Source organism: Ctenopharyngodon idella, chromosome 12 (assembly GCF_019924925.1).
Source record: "Ctenopharyngodon idella isolate HZGC_01 chromosome 12, HZGC01, whole genome shotgun sequence".
NCBI classification, from domain to species: domain Eukaryota; kingdom Metazoa; phylum Chordata; class Actinopteri; order Cypriniformes; family Xenocyprididae; genus Ctenopharyngodon; species Ctenopharyngodon idella.
This window is the reverse complement of record NC_067231.1, coordinates 12,231,083-12,254,058: the sequence shown is the minus strand read 5'-3', so window position 1 is coordinate 12,254,058 and position 22,976 is coordinate 12,231,083. Positions and strand designations below refer to the sequence as shown.

Genomic DNA, 22,976 nt, shown 5'->3' with positions numbered 1-22,976 from the left:
GTTTGTATCTTTGTTCTGTTGTATCTTATTTTTGTTTCTTATTTAGTAACTTAGGTTTTGTTTGACTAAATTTCTTATATATTTAGTCGACTAAAACTAGACTAAAACTAAAACAATTCAGATGACTCAAATATGACTAAAACTAAAAGGCATTTTAGTCAAAAGACTATGAATAAAGCTAAATCAAAATTTGCTGCCAATAAAACACTTTTAATTCTAACTGATTTTCTTGTAAAGCAAGGTCTCTGTGAACTGGTTGGACCAATACATTCAATAAAATAAAATAAAATAAAATAAAGAAATGTTTTTTTTTTTTTTTCTTCTTTAAAAGATCCTGCATATATGTACATTTTCCATTCATGTGTGAGCCTGGTCTCTATGTTCATAAAAGTTATGTTTGTTTTTACAAACATAAAGACAAGTCAGTTTTTATTTTCTGTGGTTATCGACAGTGTAATGATGAGTCAACAGAATGTGGATCCATTTGCAGCTGTTTATTAAGAGAACTTACAGAGCAGACAGGGCAAAGGCAGAGGCATAAACTGGGACAGGCAATGGTCGAGGCAGGCGGCAGACAAACAGAGTCAGTGTACAGGCAAGGATCAGGGCAGGCAGCAAACAATCACAGTCCAGGAAACAGGCAAAGATCAGGGCAGGCAGCAAAGGGTCACAGAGAATAAACAGTCCAAACGATAACAGGTAACAGTCCACGGGAAAACGCTCAGAAATGATCACCAAGGCAAATCAAGACTTCGCGATGTGTGTGTGTGTGAGTGTGATGTGGTGCAGGTGTGTGTGCAATCAGTCCCAGGAATGAGGGCCCATGGGAGACGTAGTCCGAATGAGAACTGATCAGTATTCCGGTGATGGCTCCCTCCGGCGGTCTGGAGGAAGGGCCGAGGGAGCCACATTCATGACAGAGCCCCCCCCCGTGAGCGGCTCCAGACGCGAGGAAGCGGATGCCGGGGTCTACCACGTGGTCGAGGGGCCGGTCTCTCCGGATGCGTCCGATGAAATTCCTCTGTGAGTGAGGGGTCCAGGATATCATCTGCATTGACCCAGGATCGCTCCTCCGGGCCGTACCCCTCCCAGTCGACTAAGTACTGTAGTCTCCTACCCCGGCGCCTGGAATCAAGCAGCTCTCGTACTTGATAGGCTTCCTCGCCTTCGATCATCAAGGGTGGGGGGGAGCGGACCTCGGCTCCCTCTGGCTCCCCTCTCGGGCCCCCGGAGGGTTTCAACAGCGAAACATGAAAAGTGGGAGAGACACTGTAATTAGCAGGCAAATCTAAACGAAATGATACTGGAGTTATTTGTTTGGTAATTTGAAAGGGCCCTACAAACCTGGGACTGAGTTTTCTGCATGGAAGTCTTAGCCGGAGATCTCTAGTGGACAGCCAAACCCATTGACCCACGGCGTACTGGGGACTGGGGCGTCGGTGACGATTGGCCTGCATCTCCTGCCTTCTTACGGCGCGTTGTAGGTGATGGTGAGCTAGATCCCAGGTTTCCTTGCTTCGTTGCATCCACTCAGTGACAGACGGTAGGTTGGATGGTTCCCCAGACCAAGGAAATAGTGGAGGTTGGAAGCCCAGGACGCATTGAAAGGGCGTGACACCAGTGGCAGGTTTTGTAGGGAGTTTTGGGTGTACTCCGCCCAGAGCAGGTAACGACTCCAGTCAGTTTGATTGCGTTGGCAGTAGGTGCGTAGAAATCGTGTTAGTTCTTGGTTCATGCGCTCTGTTTGGCCATTGGATTCTGGATGGTACCCTGAAGTGAGGCTGACGTTGATGTTGAGGTTCTTGAAGAAGGATGACCAGACTCGAGATGTGAACTGTGGACCTCTGTCTGACACAATGTCCTCGGGTAGTCCATAGAAACGGAACACATAATTGCAAAGAAGTTCGGCTGTTTCGAATGCTGTGGGTAACTTGGCCAGTGGTATAAGTCTGCATGCTTTAGAGAAACGATCGATGACTGTGAGGATGGTGGTGTGGCCCTGAGATTCTGGGAGATCAGTGACGAAATCAATGGCAATATGGGACCAGGGACGTTGAGGAATGGGTAACGGTTGTAATAATCCGGCTGGCGCTTGATGAGATGCTTTGGTGGTTTGACAGAGTGAACAGTTGGTGATGAAGCGGGTGGTGTCGGATAGCATAAAATCCCACCAGAACCGGTTTTGTAGCAGGTGGAAGGTGGCTGTGACACCCGGGTGACCTGAGCTTGGGAAGTCATGGACGTGATGCAGTAGTCTGTCTCGCAGCTGTGCTGGGACGTAAGTGTGGTCCGGTGGGCATGTAGGAGGAGGAGTGGTCTGTTCGTTGGCGTGTGTGATCTCGGTGATAATGTCCCATTGAACCGGAGCGAGCAGTAAGGTGTCGGAGATTATGTTCTCTGTCCGTTCCACCTCCTCGTGCTGTCGTGAAAGTGCATCCGCCTTGGTGTTTTTGGAGCCTGGTCTGTAAGTTACGGAGAACTGGAAGCGTGTGAAGAATAGTGCCCATATGGCTTGCCGTGGGTTTAGACATTTGGCGGAACGCAGATATTCCAGGTTCTTATGGTCAGTGAGAATGGTGAACGGATGTTTGGCTCCCTCCAGCCAGTGCCGCCACTCCTCCAGAGCTGCCTTCATGGCCAGTAATTCCCGATTGCCCACATCGTAATTACGTTCTGCCGCCGACATTTTCCTTGAATAAAAGGCACAGGGGTACATTTTCTCTGGGTTACCTTGGCGCTGGGAAAGAACGGCCCCAATGCCCGTGCTGGAGGCGTCCACTTCTACAATGAAAGGGAGTTCGGGATCTGGATGACGGAGGATGGGTGCCGTGGTGAAGCGCTCCTTTAGCTCGTGGAAAGCCTGTACTGCCTCGGAGGACCAGATGAGGCGTGAGGACTGCCGCTTGGTCATAGACGTTAACGGGGCTGCAACGCCGCTGAAGTTCCGGATAAACCGCCTGTAGAAGTTGGCAAACCCCAACAACCGTTGTAATTCCTTCAATGTGCGGGGTTGTGGCCATTCCAGTACCGCCCTCACCTTACTGTCATCCATGGCCACGCCCTCACGGCTGATAACGTAACCCAGAAAGGAGGTAGAGGTTTGGTGAAACTCACATTTCTCAGCTTTTGCATATAGTTTATGTTGAATGAGTCTCTGCAGCACTGCCCGCACATGCTGAACATGTTCCTTGAAAGAGTTGGAGTAGATGAGGATGTCATCTATGTAGACTATGACCCAGCGATTGAGCATGTCATGGAAGACGTCGTTGATAAAGGACTGGAAGACAGAGGGACTGTTGGCTAGCCCGAACGGCATGACGAGGGTCTCGTAGTGACCAGTGGTTGTGGAAAAGGCTGTCTTCCATTCGTCCCCTTCTCGGATGTGAATTAGGTTGTACGCACAGCGAAGGTCCAACTTGGTAAAGTATGCGGCCTGCCTGAGTTGTTTGAGGGCTGGAGGAACTAGAGGCAAGGGATACTGGAACTTGATGGTGATGTAATTTAGTCCACGGTAATCGATTAAGGGTCTTAATCCGCCGTCCTTTTTTTCCTTGACAAAGAAGAATCCTGAGGCTGCCGGTGATGTGGACGGGCGGATAAATCCTTTCGCTAGTTCCTCCTCGATGTAGGCTTTCATTGCTGCTGACTCGGGTTGTGACAGGGGAAAGATCCTGCCCTTGGGAGGTGTGGTTCCAGGCAACAGGTCGATGGCACAGTCCCCGGGACGATGAGGAGGTAGTTCGGTGGACTTGTTCTTACTGAAGGCCACAGCCAGATCGGAATATTCTTCGGGTATGTTAAGTTTCTCAGTGTCAGAATCATGGAGTGCAGCGGCTTGAACTGGCAGGGGAGTGATTTGTTTCAAGCAGTTTGCATGGCAGTTAGCGTCCCATTGTACAATCTGACCTTCTTTCCAGGAAACGTGTGGGTTATGGGTTCTGAGCCAGGGCAGACCAAGGATCACAGGGTTATTGGGTGAGTGGATAACATAGAAGCGGATGAGTTCATGGTGAAGGGCCCCTACTTGCAAGGCGAGCTCGTCAGTGATATGGACCACTTTGCCTCCACCGATGGGCTTCCCATCTAGCGCCTCCACTGTCAACAGGGAATTACAGTCTGTTAGAGAGATGTTATGATCTTTGATGAATGTATCTGACATGAAGTTCCCAGCGGCTCCAGAATCCAGCAGGGCGTGAGTGGATAGACGTTGGCCATTTACGATAATCTGAATGGGAATTTTGAAGCAGTTGGAGGAAGAGTTAGAGTGATGTGGAGAACTCACCGCTTTGGGGTTGGAGGACTGAGGTCGTACGGGGCAGTTAATCTTGACATGGCCAGCCTGGCCGCAATAGAGACACAGGTGTAGTTGTCGTCTCCTTTCTCTCTCTTCGGGAAGTAGCGGAGTGTAGCTCAGTTGCATGGGTTCCAGAGCGGGTCCGGCTGAGGCGGATAGCCGAACGGGTCGTCGGGTACGTAGCAGATTATCAATGTGAATGGCCAGTTCGATGAAAGCGTTGAACGAGCTTCCCTCATCCCAGCACGCGAGTTCAGCTTGTAATTCCAGTGATAGTGCCCTTCGGAAAAGCAACTTTAATGTGTCCTCGACCCAGTTCGTTTGAGCGGCGAGAGTGCGAAAGTTCAGCGCATACTCAGCTGCTGTTTGTTTACCTTGGCTGAGAGACAGTAACTGGTCGCCGGCGCTCTTGCCTCCTTCGGGATGTTCGAAAACTTCTTTAAAGCTTCGCAAGATGTCCGGGAAGGTGGGGAACACGGGGCTGTCATCTCTCCACACCGCGGTGGCCCAATCCAGTGCTTTGCCAGTGAGCAGGGAACACACAAACGATATCCGACTGGATTCGGTGGGATACAGAGACGGTTGCTGGTTGATGAACAGGGAGCATTGGAGAAGGAACCCCTTACATCTGGCGGGAGTGCCGTCGAACTTTTCTGGGAGCGCTAGGCGAGGATTGACTGCAGGGGAGGCCATGAAGCCTGGATTGGCGGGAACAACGGGCGGCGGCATGGCGGCTTCGGCAGGGCTGAATCGGAGGCCCTGGAGTGTTTTCACCAGCTCTTCGGTAAGGGAAGTCAAGCGGTTAAGTTGATGTTGATGCACCGCTAGCTGGTTGGCCTGGGCAGTTAGTTCAGATGAAATCTGCATGAGGGCTGCTGGATCACTGTTTGGCGAAGTCTTCTGTAATGATGAGTCGACAGAATGTGGATCCATTTGCAGCTGTTTATTAAGAGAACTTACAGAGCAGACAGGGCAAAGGCAGAGGCATAAACTGGGACAGGCAATGGTCGAGGCAGGCGGCAGACAAACAGAGTCAGTGTACAGGCAAGGATCAGGGCAGGCAGCAAACAATCACAGTCCAGGAAACAGGCAAAGATCAGGGCAGGCAGCAAAGGGTCACAGAGAATAAACAGTCCAAACGATAACAGGTAACAGTCCACGGGAAAACGCTCAGAAATGATCACCAAGGCAAATCAAGACTTCGCGATGTGTGTGTGTGTGAGTGTGTCTTAAATAGTGTGAGTGTGATGTGGTGCAGGTGTGTGTGCAATCAGTCCCAGGAATGAGGGCCCATGGGAGACGTAGTCCGAATGAGAACTGATCAGTATTCCGGTGATGGCTCCCTCCGGCGGTCCGGAGGAAGGGCCGAGGGAGCCACATTCGTGACAGACAGCATGCCTACTGTCATCAGAGCTTGAACCCCGAACACTCCTTTAACTTCAGAATTCCCTTTCACACATGCAAGTAAGAAAAATCTAAATAACTCTCTTTTTCAAACAAGACTAACTTAATCAGATAATACTTATACAATTCTTGGAGCTAAATAAGCATCTGAAGAGCTGTAAATGCACTTCTATAGTCAGTCTCTGACAATGAAGATATATCGAGCCTTGCATGCAGACCTAAATTTCCTTAGTACAAAAAATATGGTGTTTTCATTCAACTGTCCTTGAGGACACTTGGACTGGTTCAAATGCAGCTTGCAGACTTTCTTATAACAAAACACAGCTGACAGCCATTACAGCGCTCCATTTGGGACAACTGCAGAGCTCGGCTGACAATAATCCATTTAATTCAGCGTAACCTCTCCAAGATAATTTCCTGCCGTTAAAATGCATGACCAGATGCTGACATAATACTCATAATCAGAAGCTTACAACATAATAACAGCAACATAAAAGGGAAGACATGAATGTCTTTGGGTTGTAAAGTTTAGTCTCAATAAACTGAATTAAAATTTGTATTAAATATAAATAAATATACAGTATGTTTTTTGGTTTATACTTTTCATAGCTGAACAGTAAGCTGACGCTTTCAACATAAACTGCTTTACTTGCCAGCAATTTAACTGAAGTGTGTCATTTTTTATGCTAAAGTAATTTCTCGTTTCTCTCTGACGTCAACCTCAAGCAGGACTACTTGTTTGTTCTTTACAGCTCACAATCAACTGCTATTTGTGACGCTGAAGTAAGCTATTTCCCATGAAAGTGCAAGACTTCTGATTCATTAGCCACTATAGTAAATAGCTAAAAGAATAAAAAAAAAAGTGCAATACACAGTAAAACTATTTGCACTACAAACTAGCTTGTTTATCATTGTAACAATAAATTTAAATAATATGATAATAACAGTTTGCAGTTTCAAGCAGCATAACGCACTGTCTTTATACAGCTAAAATAACTGGAAGAGGAAGACACTGGAAGCCTTGCACATTCAAGTTACAAATGGCCATATACGCTCTTACGTTAAATAAAAGGTGAATAGTCTTTGATGGAAAGAAAGCACACTTCAGCATGGAGAAACTTCAATGAACAAAAATGAGTCAGTCCATGCAAACTGAACAAGAATAATTCATTCAAATACTAAATTGCTCAAGAACAAAAAACCACAACTGTTCGGTCACAATGTCAATTTGCCAACCCAGGAGGCTAATTCACCAATGTGAATTTTGAAGCTTGTGAAGATGTGTTTTAGACAAAGAGGAAGGACTGGAATCCCATTTGGTGTCGCTAGTGCTGAAATTATCTATAAATTCTATAAAATATTTTTGTAACATTTTTACACCTATGACAGTGAAAACAACATTTGTTTGCGAAAGAGATAGAATGAGAGGTGACACATGGTCACAGGCACTATTACAGTGCTTACAGATAAAGGGCACTTACTTTCAAAAGAGACGTCTTGGCAGGCATACGGGTTTTGGCGTCATCATCTGCTTTCCCATCATCTGTCAACACACAAACAAAGAGTAATGTCAGAACGTGCACAAACGCACATGCATGCACATCAATCAACATGCCTGAAGTTAACTTTACTCATACTGTACACAATATCAGATGTACTGAGTGAAGTTATGATCCAAGAAGGATCATTTCACAGTTTGTTTTGGTTTTGATATTTAATAGAAAAATAACTCTTACAAAAGAGACCTTCACACACACACACGCTTATGCTCTTCTATAAACTCTTATTGTCAAGAACTTCTCTTGACATTGACCCACTGTGCGAACTCTAAAGAAATTACCATACAAAAACCACCTGTTCAGTGAGAGCATGATACGAAGTGTATAGGGTTTGGTATCATTTGAATTTTAGCAATTCCGATTCGGATTCTGCTTATTGGTTCCAAGACTTATCGATTCCAACTTTAGATTATAATAAAGTAAAAATAATGTCTAGGTCAAACATTTAGTTATCAAACGTATTTATTCTGTGTCTCTTTTTGCAAAACATTTCGTTGCAGCTAAAAACCATGAACAAAAATCAGCAGCCTACAGAAAAAAAAAAAAAAAAAAAAAAAAATCAGCAGCCTAAAGAACACTACACAATGAACTTTTGCCTGTGGCTAACCTAACTAATGTAAGTTTACATTATTAAGCACAAGTACACAGTATTGCACTTGTCCTTAATATGGAGAGTAGTGGCAGTAGTGCATATTTACATATATGACTTACCATTTGAAGCATATGTATGTGTTATACACAGCGAAACTAGCATGTATTTGACCGAAACTCTAGATCTATAAAGTGGTGAATGTATACAATAGCACTTAAACTGGTTTTAATAAGATTTCCACAAGAATTAAGCAAGAATAAACCTGGTGTCCTCCATGATTCCTATTCTTTCTAACAACAAAGCACTTGAATGCGACAAGCTCGTAATAATTCACAAGTGGGAAGTAGGAAATTTCCGATAGCATGTGAAGGCAGCATAATATAGCTACTAACAAATGTTTGTTTTCTCTCAACTGTTTACCTTCACTTAGAGACAAAACCAACTATGTTTACGAGGATGCTCACCAAGACGGGCATGTTGACATAATTTTGTGTGTATCTGTCCTTCGAGCGCAAGACATGAAAGAGAACTCAGTTCAGGATTCACACATCCAAAGCACACACAAAGACAGCTGACTCTCATGTAGTGTGCGAATGCTGAACTGAGAACTGTTGCGTCTTCTTGCGCTTGAATGGTTTAAAATTGCTTGAATGTTTACATTGGCAAGACAGGAAAAAAATATGAAAACGATACATTTCATGACAATGCTATGATGACTGTTATCATCAACTGCTGAACATGCCTTGTTCATGTGAACACACAACTGCTTTGTCTATATCTTTTGTCTGCAACTCTGCATCAAGCAAAAAAGACCTGGTCTATCTGAAATATGCTCACAGAAATCGATAAGGGGAATCGAAATTTTAATTTTATAACAAGTATCCGATTCCACTGCCTCATAAGACGCAATATGGACTACTGCGTTTTATGAGGTAGTGGTAGAAACGTGAGGATGGTATAGGTGGCTTTATTATAGCGCAGCAGATATACAATGTCATGTTCTAAATATGACAACATCTGTATTGCAAACCCCTCCATGCTGCTGTTGTTGTTTTTGCTGTTGTTGTTTTTGCTGTATAGCTACCAACGCAACATCATTGCCAGAAACCAATGCAGATATTCCGGAAAACGAAACAGCGGCATGGGACACACAAATCAGATCTGAACAGTTGCGATACACAATGTGGACAGTCAATAATTTTAGATCAGATTCCAATCGAATACACTAATAATCGAATTTGGACTGATAGTGTGAATGTAGCCATATACACAGGGGTGCACATAACTTTTTTCGGTCTGGTTCTCAAGGGAGCTCCTGGAGATGTTGCTTGGTACTCACACTTTACCTGACACACTTATCCTAAAAGCTGTCCTCATCACTTTCCTCCTGACTGCTCTCCTTACTATCTTCTTTTCTCTCGAACATGGTAGATGATGATAATGATGAAGGAAGAACAGCACGGACCGAATAACTGACACACATCCAGTTTCTTTCTCAACTGTTCACTTATGACATAACCGAGAGAATACTTGCCGAGACAGGTATTTTGTGTGTATGTGTCCGTTCAAGCGCAAGTAAAAGCGAAAGAGGAATTAATTCGGTGTTCGAGCGCTGTCTGACTGTCTCTCTCTCTCCCTCTGCGCGCACACTTCGGGGGTATGAGGCTGTGCGCACAGATAACAGCTCGCGAGTCCCGATTTTCGCCTCTTCTTCCACTTTTAAAATCGTTTGAATGTGTTAATTGGCGAGACAAAACGTGTCCAAATGATAAACTTTCACTCTATGATGGTTGAATTTAGCAGTTAATCCGCGAATCACATGCGTGCTGAACCGTCGGACCTTATCCGTACAGATCACGGATTAACTGCGATCCGTTGCATACCTAATAATTAAAGAACACACTTATCATCATGATTGCTATCTTAACAGAGATGGAGAAAAATCCTACTCCAGTAAGTAAACGTGTCCCTGTGAACCGGTCAATGTTGGTACTCAAAAGCGCTTCCCTCCATCATTTATTTTTACCGCGCATGTGGACCTGTGTACCACTTATGTGCACCCCTGCATATACAGACACACACTCGCACACATACAGAAACATACACATGCACTGAAACTTCTTGTCAAAGCTGCCCCGTGACTTAATAAAATAATGTTGCATTTAAAAAGCTACTGGACATTTCACAGTATCAAGGTAATTTTTACACAATTTCATGAAGTATTAATTTATTTTAAAAAATGAATGGTATAGTGTACATTGTTGTCAATATTTATTTTTATAAAGTGTTCTGAAAACAATGGTGGACATTTTGTGGTGCAGTATATTTTGATGGTTGAGTTAATTGTTTTGACAGTGTTTAACGGTCTTAAAAATGTAATCTACATATCAAGGGATAGATCACTAATGTATTTATTTGTTTCTTCATAAACCTGACTAATGAAATTACTATGTACCTGTGCAACTATGCCAAATTTCCTTGCTTTGTAATTCAGTAAATTCCTCCTCTTGTCATTCCAATTCAACATCCTGTGGGGTGTGGCCAGTTGTACATGAGTGAAGGCTACATAATTTCAAACATTTTTCAAAAGTACCATTCATTTCGTCAAAGTTTAACTTAAACTTCAACTTCAACTCAGAAGAATAGGCTACAGTGCACATTTAAGTTGTGAATTTTGCCCAACCCCGATGAGCACGTGTTGGCATACTGCCTGAACTACTGCGACACAACCAGAGGAAAATGTTGTTTCTGCTCCTAGCCTAAAACCTTTATGAAGTTTCTTATTTATATGTATGCCTGTTCAGTAAATTGTTTAACGGAACATAATATTGGGAGTAGGGATGCACCGATACCATTTTTTCATCCATCAGTATTTTTTTTAACCTGCCTTTCAAAAAGTGCTAAACAAATATTACAGGACAAATGTTTATAACATTGTGAACCAATATAAACACAAACTAGTGACCAGATTTCTCATGGTGGAATACGGGACGAGTGGGCAATATGACCATGATATGAGAACTTTTATTTCACGATATATATGTATATGTATATATACATTCATTTAACATCTTTTGTTGTTTTATTAACATTAATGACAGACAAATCTTTAATTAGGCTACTCTCCCTTTAAGACCGAATCCATGTAATATCCTGACCAGAGGTGTCAAGTAACGAAGTACAAATACTTCGTTACCTTATTTTGGGTATCTATACTGGAGTAATTATTTTTCAGCCGACTTTTTACTTCTACTCCTTACATTTTCACGCAATCTGTACTTTCTACTCCTTACATTTTAAAAATAGCCTCGTTACTAATATTTCATTTTGGCTTGTTTTCATTCCGGCTTGTCATCGTTCAAAAAAACAAAAAACAAAAAAAAACCCTGTCCAGATAAATCGCGCCATCCGGATAGAGTGAATTTGAATTTGTGAATTTGATGAGAAGTATAAACATATACCATTCCAACACCCTATTGGTTTGTACGCGATCCATCGCACCTGCACATGACACAAATCACGTCACACTCCAGCAAGGAGGACATAGCCAGTGTTGGGGTCGTTACTCAAAAAAGATTATTTCTTAAAAGTTATTATTTCTCCACTAATGGCTCATTTATCAAACGGGTGCTTTCTCTTCGTCCTCCGCAAATTTAGCTACAATAGAGAGACGTTTGAATAAATTAGCGTTTGCGATTTGAAAATGTTGTGATAAGTAGGCTATACTAACTTTGTAACTTGTTACCCCCAACACTAGACGTAGTAGACGTATGTACATTTTGACATCTGTGTTTGCGTGTATTTGACTATTCAGGCGCAAGGAGAACTGATCGCGCACACGAGAGGGCGCTTCTGTTGTGTGCCATTCAGCGCGATTCCGCCTATCCCGCCTTCACAACAAGTTAATCGATAAAGAATTGTAATTGAATTGTAATTTTGTGATAGGACGATCTTCAACGATCATTTGGCTGTAAGCTAAAATTAAATTCAACTCGCCAAAGTGGCTAGTGGGAGTGGCTGTCTTACCCGCCACAGCTGAAATCTACCCGCATTTGACGGGTTGGCGGGTGTTAATGTCAAGCCCTGATTGTTACTAAGCCTGCCCTGGGTACACCGATTTTCTTGTCCGTTGCCCTCACAGATTCCTGCAGCTGAGCTTGGATGTACATTTACATTCCAATAAAGGTTATTGATGACATGCCTCTGAAGTTTGAATTTTTGCACTATTACAATACTTACTAGTCATCATATCTTCCGCTCCATGAAACACGTTAATGCTCAGTAGTACACATATATGGTTCTTTAATGTATTTGCATTGTACTAAAATGCGTTCATTTCAATGGGCATATATGCGGCTGAAACAGGTAGCCTAGTGCATCCCAAATTTTTCAACATTAACATTTTAATATAACATTATAGTCATTATGGCCTTTAGAAAAAATGTTTTTTTGAGGAGGTGGGGTAGTGCACAATAGGCCCCTGTGGCGCGGCCTAAACTTTTGTCCTTAATGGCATTTTTTTTTTTTCCTTACATTACTTTTACTTTTATACTTTAAGTAGTTTTGAAACCAGTACTTTTACACTTTTACTTGAGTAAAAAGCTTGAGTTGATACTTCAACTTCTACAGAAGTCTTTTTAAACCCTATCTATACTTGTACCCGAGAAATGAATGTGAATACTTTTGACACCAGTGATCCTGATACATATCCTGTTTTCACCCAGCTGTTTGCGTCCACTTAAGCCATAACCGAATGTATTTATAGCCTACTCCACACGATGGACATTTTGACAACTATTTGTGCATTTGACCATTCAGGCGCAAGGAGAACTGATCGCGCGCTGTCTGAGAGAACTGGGATCACGCACTGTCTGAGAGAACGGGGATTGCGCGCAAGAGAGAGCGCTTCTGGTCTGTCATTCAACGCGATTTGCATGCAGTTCGCAATGTGTCGGTTGTCATCATTCATTTTAAAGTATTTCCACACCCCTGAGGCTGACATTGTTTCTGCTTCTGCCACCGGTGTCTCTGTGCACGGAAAATTCTGTCAGTTACATCACATGAGGTAACGGTCTTTGGTATCGGGGGTATTTTTTCGAGTACGAGTACATGAGCTTGGTATCGGGCCGATACTGGTATCGGTATCAGTGCATCCCTAATTGGGAGGCACATTTTACATCACAGTTATAAAGGCCAAAATACCAACAATATTTTACAGACTTGGACGAAGCAATAAAAACCTGAGAGGTGCATTTCTCATAAGTGCAGTTTTATGTGTGTACATTATGTCTGTGTGTGTGTGTGTGTGCATTCATTCAGTCACTTCGCTCATTTCCAGCCCTCTCCAACAGCGTCAATGGGCGTCAGTGTTATTAAGCACAGGGGAGCTTGAAATGGGCCATGTTGTTTAGCTATCCTTTCAAAATTGGGGCCATTTATCAACCACTATCTAAGAAACTATATCTATTCCTTTATCTCTTTCTTCCCCTCAGTCATTTTCTCTTGATGAAAATGTATACCACCAATATGTGCATCTCTGAGTGGATACTTTATTATTCATATTTCCTGTTGTGTCCACTTTCAACACTCTAAGAGGTCTGATTATTATAAAAACATCCATCCAGCCCATCCATCCATCCCGCTTGTCTTATGTACGGTCACAGGTTATTAAAAAACTTTTATTGCTAATGCTTGTCTTGGATATGCTCTCTGTGCAGTGTGTAAGTGTCTAAGTGTGCAGTGATGTATTTTATGTCTTATTTTATAGTCCAGTATAATGATAGATGCAGTCTTTGAGTCACACAATACTAAGGATTACTGCTGTTGAAACTTTTGTCAGTTTCACCTCCCTGTTTTGACATGGGTTGATTTTACATTAAAATGCCAGCTGACTCCACAAAAATGTCCAACTCCTCCAGAGGCGTCAATGATGTGGACAAATCCTAAAACCTGCTGAGTTCACACATTCAAATGAATGACCTCATTGCAAAATACTCTACAGCAGATCAGAGAGGAAAGCCATAGAATACAGCACACAGAAACTGATCAACCAAACCAACCAACCCATAAAGCAAGGATACTCAAATTACATGGCTTGGGGGCCACTTTCAGACCTGGCAAAAGTAATTATACTTTATGTGGCTTAAAAATGTGTGTGTTCTTACATGTAGCTGTGGTTGTTGGTTACTGCACATTTGAATCACCTTGTTCATTAATGCAGTCATAAGTCATACTGTGAGTGCAAAAAACCCTATTTACTTTAATACATATTCCTGGTCTTAAAGGATTAGTCCACTTTCAAATAAACTTTTCCTGATAATTTACTCACCCCCATGTTATCCAAGATGTTCATGTCTTTCTTTCTTCAGTCGAAAAGAAATGAAGGTTTTTGATGAAAACATTCCAGGATTATTCTCCTTATAGTGGACTTCAATGGTCTCCTAACGGTTGAAGGTCAAAATTACAGTTTCAGTGCAGCTTCAAAGGGCTTTAAACGATACCAGACGAAGAATAAGGGTCTTATCTAGCGAAACGATCGGTCATTTTTGAAAAAAAAATGTAAATGTAAATGTATATGCTTTATTTCCGTATTCTCCAAAAAGTTTACACTGTATGTCCTACGCCTACCCTATTCAACTTACGGAAAAAATGTAACTGGCGCTGCGTTCGTTCCGTAAGTACAGGCACTGAATTAAGTAGTACATTAAGCATTGAATGAAAAGGTTTTTTTACTGCACGTAAATGTCGGAAACATGCGTTTATTTCACAAATACATATAAACAGCTTCATCTGCAATAAAGACAGCAAAGTTTGCAAGTGACTACGGGCAGCAGAAAATGTACGGTTCAGTGCTCCGTATTCAACTCCTCCTCCGACTTCAAGCAGCAAATCTCACCGATCGGTAAGTTCGTTTGAGATCTGCCAAACACCTCGCCTTGAATTTACATGAAATTAGGTGACTACAGTCATCCTCTAACCACATTTGTGACATATGTACAACTATTGGGTGCACTTCATTCGAGCAGCGCTAGTATTCCACTATGCTGACGGAAGTGAGGATGCACTGCTTCGAGTCCAAACGGAAGCTGTGTGACGTCATGTGAAAAGGGTCTATAGGGAAGGCATAGGACATACAGCATAAACTTTTTGGAGAATACGGAAATACGGTTTTGGCGGAAGCACTTAGAAGGCGAACATTTGTTTATAAAAAGCATATACATTAACATTTTTTTTGAAAATGACTGATCGTTTCGCTAGATAAGACCATTATTCCTCGTCTGGTATCGTTTAAAGCCCTTTGAAGCTGCACTGAAACTGTAATTTTGACCTTCAACCGTTTGGAGGCCACTGAAGTCCAATATAAGGAGAATAATCCTGGAATGTTTTCATCAAAAACCTTCATTTCTTTTCGACTGAAGAAAGAAAGACATGAACATCTTGGATGACATGGGGGTGAGTAAATTATCAGGAAAAGTTTATTTAAAAGTGGACTAATCCTTTAATGTGAACGATTCATTCACACGCAATATACTTTGAATACACCACAAAAGCCAATAATTTATTGTGATACTATTTACAATAACCAATAAAAGGCCAAAATTAATAATCTATTCCATGTTGTGTTAAAATGTAAACACTAAAAATAAAATGTTTGAAAAGCTACTGGTGAATTTAGGCATCAAAATATAAGTGAAAGTATAAAAAAATAATTTTGAGACTGCAAAAGATGATATTTATCAGTGTTATTAAATTATTAGTGTTAATAAATATTAACTTTAAAAGTAATCTAAGTGTAAAAATAAGCAGAAAATTAAATATCCAATATCAGCCGATATACACTACCACTCAAGATTGGGGTCGGTAAGATTTTTTTTAAAAGAAAGAGGACACACCACGGTTTCCACAAAAAATCTTAATATAATATTATATAATATATAATATTATATTTTATGATAATAAAATCTCAGGTCTGAATATTAAAAATGAAAAAATGTTTCTTAAACATAAAATCAACATATTAGAGTGATTTCTGAGACATCACCAAAGACCTGAGAAAGGACTGCTGGACTACATTTGGACTACATTTGAAAATATACTAAAATTGAAATTCATTATTTTAAATTGTAATAATATTTCAGAATATTACTATTTTATTGTATTTTTGATCAAATAAATCCAGCCTAAGAGCATAATAGACTTCTTTCATAAATAAACAAAAAATGTATTGACCCTCAACCTTTGAAAAATAGCGTATATCTAATATTTTCAATTACAATTAAAACAATTAAAAAAGTATTACTGAAATAAAATAATATTAACAGGTAACAATGTGATGCAGATATATTGTGCATCCTTAATTTATTGTATTTGGCCAGCTAACACATCATCTATATTGTAAACAAGTGACAAGACGAAACTAGAATTCTTCCATAACGAACGAGACGTCTAAACTGCAAACAAATGACACATAACGAAATCAAATGTGACTCAACATACTAGAAATCATACAGTGTAAACAAATGTATTAAACAAGGAAACTCACTTTCCTAAAAAATAAATAAATAAAAAAATCCAGATTGTGGCGTACAGGCCACTCGGGGTCTGGGTCTACTCAGTGGAACAGGAGGGCTGTATATATGTGCACATCTGTGTATGAGCCTGTTTGTGTTTCACTAGATTTTCTCCAGCTGTATGTGAGTACATCACTGTATCTCTGCTATTTTAAAAAGGGAGAGTGTGGAACAATTGAGGCAAGAGAAAGGAACTTTGTGTTTCACAAAGGGGCTCTTTGAAGCCAATGAAAGGAAAAGAGACTTACCCTGTGGCTTCTGGGCTTCCTCTGCTTCCAGTGGACTGTGTGTGAGAGAGAGAGAAAGGCAGACTAATGAGCTTATGAATTAATTTATGGCAAGGAAACAAAAGATGACACAGCTTCACCTGAAACCCTAATCCCCACTTTGCCGCCCTTCACGGCATTTAACTTGGTGCTAGATAAAAGCATGAGAAAGAACACACTACACGTGATTAATGTTGCACATCGGTAAAGCATTACTCAAGCACTGCAAAGACTAACAACAGGCCAATCTAGAACTTATACCCCCGGTTTCAAAGACAAAATGAATCCCAGACTAAAAATGCATGTTTGAGCTGTTTTAACTGAAAGTAACTTGCACTGACATATCTTAAAATATGTCACTGCCATTGTTTTGTTTCAAGATTCACACCAGTAATATTTTTTCTAAGGCACATTTATAAAAGCTACTTAAAGGGGTCACGATCTGCATCCTTTTATTGTTTTAGAATGTTTCCTGGGGTGCACTTATAATGTTAGTATGCTTTTTACATCAAAAATCATCATTTATAAATAAAAGGCATTTTTGCTACCCTGATTTTAGCCTTTGATTTGAATGCTCAGTTTTAAGGGGCATGTCTGCTGTGAGACTTCAGTGTAAACACCCACTGCTGTGATTTCCATTTGAAAATAGCTAAGTATTACTCTCTCAAAAACTTTTAGCACATTTGTACTATTACAGCTCTCAAGGTTAACTAATCGTTAAAAGTGTTGCATTACATTTATATCTATGGCATTAGAACACTGTAGCCGATCACAGACAGATCATGTTGTTGAGCGCATGAAAGCAGTGATCTCATCATTGCAACTCAATTTCTGCACACTAACTAATGCTTTCATCGTAACTAATAGTGCAAACGCACTGTAACTAAGAGATTCGTTGAATAAAATGGGAGTTTTGGCATATTTCCAGAACTCAGTCACTGATAAACTGGTGCTGTTTGATTGACAGCTCCAGCGATTGTAAAGGGACCGTTCTTTGACCGCTTCTTTATATAATTTAATCACAGTTTAAATAACAGATTATTTTCATCCTACTAAGAGAACCAATGTGAAGTTGATCGTAGTCACTGGTTCGATTTACTCTGAAACATAGACAAAGAACATCTGACTGTACATGATTCATTAGCCTATATATCAGATCAGGCATTAGAATTAACACAGCTACTTACATGTTGTTGCATTACTTTTGAGTTGCATATCGTAAAAGTCTGTTTACAAAGCCTGCGCCGAAATGCGATCGATTTATCAAAGAATCAACAGTGAAATCAAGAATGCAAATAAATAAAGCTCAACTGAGATTCTCATTGTTGAACGTGAACATTACTTTGAAAGGTAATGTTATTCTTGTCCTGTATCGCTATTCTCTCCTTCTCATTTCACTAACATGCCAGTGGGCGGGGCTAACGTTGCAATCATGAAGTAGGCGTTGATTTCTTCTGCGTTGATTTCTATTTCTATGTTTCACATTTCTATGACAGGAACATTACAGGATCAGTCGTTCGATGGGCCTGGTGTCAATAAAAGCTTTTATTGGCGTAACAAGGAAGTTTTTAGTTCTGAATCTTACAGGATATTCTTATAGTACTATGACCTCTTATATATCAAAAGCTCAAGGAAAAAATGATTTCTCAATTCATGACGCCTTTAAATGTCCTAATTAAACTAAGGCCTAATCCTGGCTTAATCTAAACCCTGTCTGTGAAACCAGGCCGTAAGGTCATTCTAATTTTCTTTACAGTCATGCATGCATCATGGCTATCATGGACTTTTTATATGGCACTTCCATATTTAGATAACAATAAAATCTGTAAAAAACAAATAAATTGAGAACAGCACATATCTGAGATGGAATCATGAGCTTTGTGCCTTTTAATCCATCAATGTTTGAAGTAAATTAAGGTGGTGAAAAGGAGTTGAGGTGCAGGCATTATTACTAAGTTTAATTATTCCCAGGTATGGTTTGTACACGGCTGTTCACAAGTTTAGTGCACAATATGCAACAATTACAATGCAACTACTGTATAATATAATGGTTAAAAAATACATCTAATATGACACAAATGTAAGGTAATTTATATTTATTTACAGTATATTATGTCATACCTTATTATCATATCATACCTTAAACTTCCCTAATATTCGCAACTCAAGTGTTGTCTATGTTTGATAGACATTGCAGAGGGTTCCAAATGAACGTATTTTGTCAACCAGTATTCCATGCTCAGTGAATAGGAGGCAGTGAACACTTCGTAGGGACCCTGTGATTAATAGCTGTGAAGTAACTAAAGCCTATAGACTCTTTTTTTTTTAAAGTGTGTGTATGTATATAAATTTACATATAGGAAGCATGTTAACACAGGAATAGAAACTGCTAAGCAATTCCATTTAATGTTAGAAGTTCAAGAAATAACAGCACAATCATGTTCAAAATAGATCATTATAAAACCACAACTAACAGGAAAAAACATGTTTTTATCAGACAACACATATGGCTAGAGGCTTATCTACACCCAAGGCAAACACAAAGAGCCATGAAAGGAGCCAAGAAAACTACTAGAGTTTTCTTTCCCCTATGAGAGTTCACTAAAGGTTGTGTTACAATGAGTTAATTCTCATACAACTGACATTTCTGAGAAACAGACAAAATGCTTTCTGTGTATAGAGTGTAGGCTACAGGTTACTGCTAGAGGGGAAACATGGCAAAATGTTTAAGAGACACCCCACTGGGGGAAACACTTCTAAATAGCATGACAAATTTAAAGGGATATTTACACAACGTCCACATTGATGAACACCAAATATGAACTATTTTACAATTATTATTATTGTTTTTACTGGTACTATTATTATTATTATTATTATTATTATTATTATTATTAGGAGGAGGCTAGTTTAATGTAGGTATACAAAGTTTTTCTAGAGAAAAAAAAAAAAAAAATGTAAATACTTGGTGCAAACATATTGGGCCTGTTTACACCTAGTCACTTCATGCATTTTCTCTGATCGGATAGCTATCCGATTGTGAAAAGACCAGGTCTAAATGCCCTCCGAAACGCATTTGAGACGGATTTAAATCCGATCGCTCAAACCACTGCAGGAGGTGTTCTGGGACGCATTCCAGTCAAAACTTAACAGCTCTAAATGCATCTGGTCGTTGAAACCACACATGTAAATGTTTCTCCTCCCAAAAATACTAAAAAATAAACGTGTGAGAGAGCATGTTATAGGCAAAATAACATCTTATAGCCAAATATGACAGCGCTACTGCATGATGCATCGCCGCAGATGAGCAGTTTAGTAGCTATCTCTTCGGCAAGCCTACGTGCAAACTGCCGCATATGAAACTGAAAATAAGTCGCAGATTCTCAACACACAATTATCTTTAGTAAAAGTAATAAGACTAAATGATATTACCAATGCTGATGCCGCGCTCTCTCCTGTTGTGGCCTTTGATTTTGAAATTAGCTGATGGTCAATAAAATGCAGCTCGTATTTGTTGCTTTTGATGACGTAAACTCCATTAATGTGCATATAGTGCGGGAACAGAAGATCGGATTTATATCCGTTTTGCGTAGACACATTTACGGAGCCCCGCACATGACATGCAAAACAAAAATAAATAAATAAAACATGCGCACGATTTACTAATTCGTTCCTACGATTTACTAATTCGTTCCCTCGATTTACTAAATCGTGCGCACGATTTACTATTTCGTTCCCTCGATTTATAAATCATGCGCATGATTTATAAATCGAGGGAACGAAATAGTAAATCGAGGGAACGAATTAGTAAATCGTGCGCACGATTTAGCTTACTATTTTTTTTTTTTTTTTTTCCTGCATGTCATGTCCGGGGCTCCGTACACATATGTGGCCAACTGTGAGTAAAAACGCATGAAATGACCAGGTGTAATCAGGCCCATTGTTTGCAAATATCTTAGATTGTAATGACATGTTTAGTCATATTGGTCTTGGTATAAAGTTTTGAAGGAATAGTTCACCTAAAAAATAAAATGGTCATAATTTTCACACTCTCATGTCCTTTTCAAAGCCATATTGCCGTTATTATTACAGTGAAACAAAACAACTTTGAAAAATCGTCAAATACTGTAGATCTTTTCATAAATATTATTGCATAATATATTCAAAATATATTCTTTTTTGGACCTTGACAGCTCATGATCACCATTAACTGCTCCAGTCCTGTTGTGTTCCATAGGGACAAAATACAGCATGCAGTACAGTTTTGAAACAACATGAGTAAACAATGACAACATTTTGATTTTTCGGTGAACTATCCTTTCTGACTACATACCACCGACTTTCCTCAATGCTGACTGGCCGAAGACAATTTCTAGATGGGCAAGAACTATCCTTTAGCCCAGGAATGTTCTGAACATCCTTCCAAAGCACGTCCAACCATGACCCTGTACCTGAGAGAGGTCAAAGGACTTGGATGCACTAATTCTGGCCAAAGGAAACATAGGAAGAGATAAAGGAAAAAAGATGGAATAGGAGGTTTGGAAAGGTCAAACAATAAAAGTAGGAATAGGAGAAAAAAAATTGGAGAGAGCAGAGGAAATGTGAACATTTGATGAAAGAGTACATAAGGGTTTGAACCACAGCATGACCCAACTCATTCATTCATAAAGAATGACCTTGATATTACAGCAGCCTGCAGCTGAACCCTATTAGACATGCTGGATGTGTTTTCAGAGAACAGAATTACACAGGTACACCTAATCCAGTTATATATATAGCACATTTCTATTAGGATCCATTTTAAAGAGATTCTTCTCATTTAGTGTATCTCATATTTTTAATTGAACTTTACAACCGGTCGGGGTAGTCTGAGCTTTGCAACTCCAAAATTTTAAAACAATCCAACACTGTATTTTTAACTTTCCTTTACCTCAAGGTATTGTCTCAGATTATCAGTCCAACATGGCTGCATTTGTTATATAAACACAAAACAGATGAGCAATGATGTTTTCTGTTAACTTTATAATGGTCAAAAGTTTGGACACATCTACTCATTCTTCAGAATGATGTGCATCCTTGGATGCTTTTTAAACTGTACTGACTAAGTTTACATGGATGCTGGTGTTGGATAGTTGTTGGCTGTTTTTCCTTTATTATCTGCTCCTACCCACCCATTCAAATTCAGTTTTAAAAAAAAATAGCATAATTTTAGATTAAAAAGTTATTAAGATCAAGTAAAAAGATTCAAACTTTTGACCTGTAGTAGAGATTTCCACGGTACTGCAAATTATGGATGCAGATGCTGTAGAGGAGCTAAAAGGAAGAAAACACCTCTTTGATCGTGTCAAAGATTACCACTCACTCTTTAACGACTTTTGCCTTGTGTATTTCACTTTATTTTCTTTCTCTTTTTGCTAGACACAAACTGTAACATTTAGTTGATTACTAGCTGTCACTTTACAGAGCAATGTAGCAGTGAGGGGAAAAAAAACCTGGGGGGTTAAATTAGGCTCAGTGTCGGCAGACACAAGACAGAATATCATGTGGTCAGATCAAGTCCACCGCCAGCACGTTTGCTGCACACAATCTCACTGATCCTCAAACATACCTGAGAAAATAGCTAAAGGCTACCATGGCGTCACCTCATATATCACATCCACTTTGGCCGTTGTCAGTGATATTCAACATCCCATTCAGGTTTACTTTCACTTTAACACATAAGCCTACATGAACCAGATAAAACATTGACCTTTACAATGCAGACAACTAAAGACTAAACAGAGACATGCTGGGACAGGACAGGCAGGTTTGACGTGTAATGGCTAAGGCTGAGAATGAACAATGTCAACATGCCACTCTCATGTTTACGCTATCAATTTTAATTGTTGAGAAGGTAATTAGTAAATCTGACATGTTTGTTGGTCTAAAAAAATCAAGCGACTGCATCACAGAACTTTAAACAAATCAGATAAGGGAAACAGGGTGGTGGCCAGTATACAAAGAATTGCTTGTATCATGACTTACAGGTGAGAAATATCTCAAAATATTTCTTTTGAAATCTGCATTTTCATCTTAAAGATACAAAACATTTCTTATGTATGCCAGGCCTACAAATTGCAATAAAGCACATCATACACCAGTATAGACCAGAAGTTAAACAACCGTAAAACAAAAACTGTGGACCACCTAAAACCACAAATCTGGACATTAGTTTTTTATCCTACATCTTGAAATAGCTTTATATTACAGATCCACAATTTTGCCAGTTCTTATTTCAGTACAATTAGCTAA

General features: G+C 40.1%; 1 protein-coding gene across 4 annotated transcripts in view; it reads right to left on the bottom strand.

The window, feature by feature from the left end:
• Positions 1-22,976, bottom strand: part of svild (supervillin d) — a 128,673-nt gene that overhangs the window by 57,916 nt on the left and 47,781 nt on the right. For 3 of the 4 annotated variants that reach the window (XM_051914472.1, XM_051914471.1, XM_051914473.1), the window contains exons 3-4: positions 16,668-16,702; positions 7,180-7,241 (exon numbers count right to left, since the gene is read on the bottom strand). In XM_051914472.1, coding sequence (XP_051770432.1) covers positions 7,180-7,241; positions 16,668-16,702 — 97 coding nt within the window. Of the gene's footprint in view, positions 1-7,179; positions 7,242-16,667; positions 16,703-22,976 lie in introns of those variants that run through there. The other variant, XM_051914474.1, reaches the window with a different exon arrangement.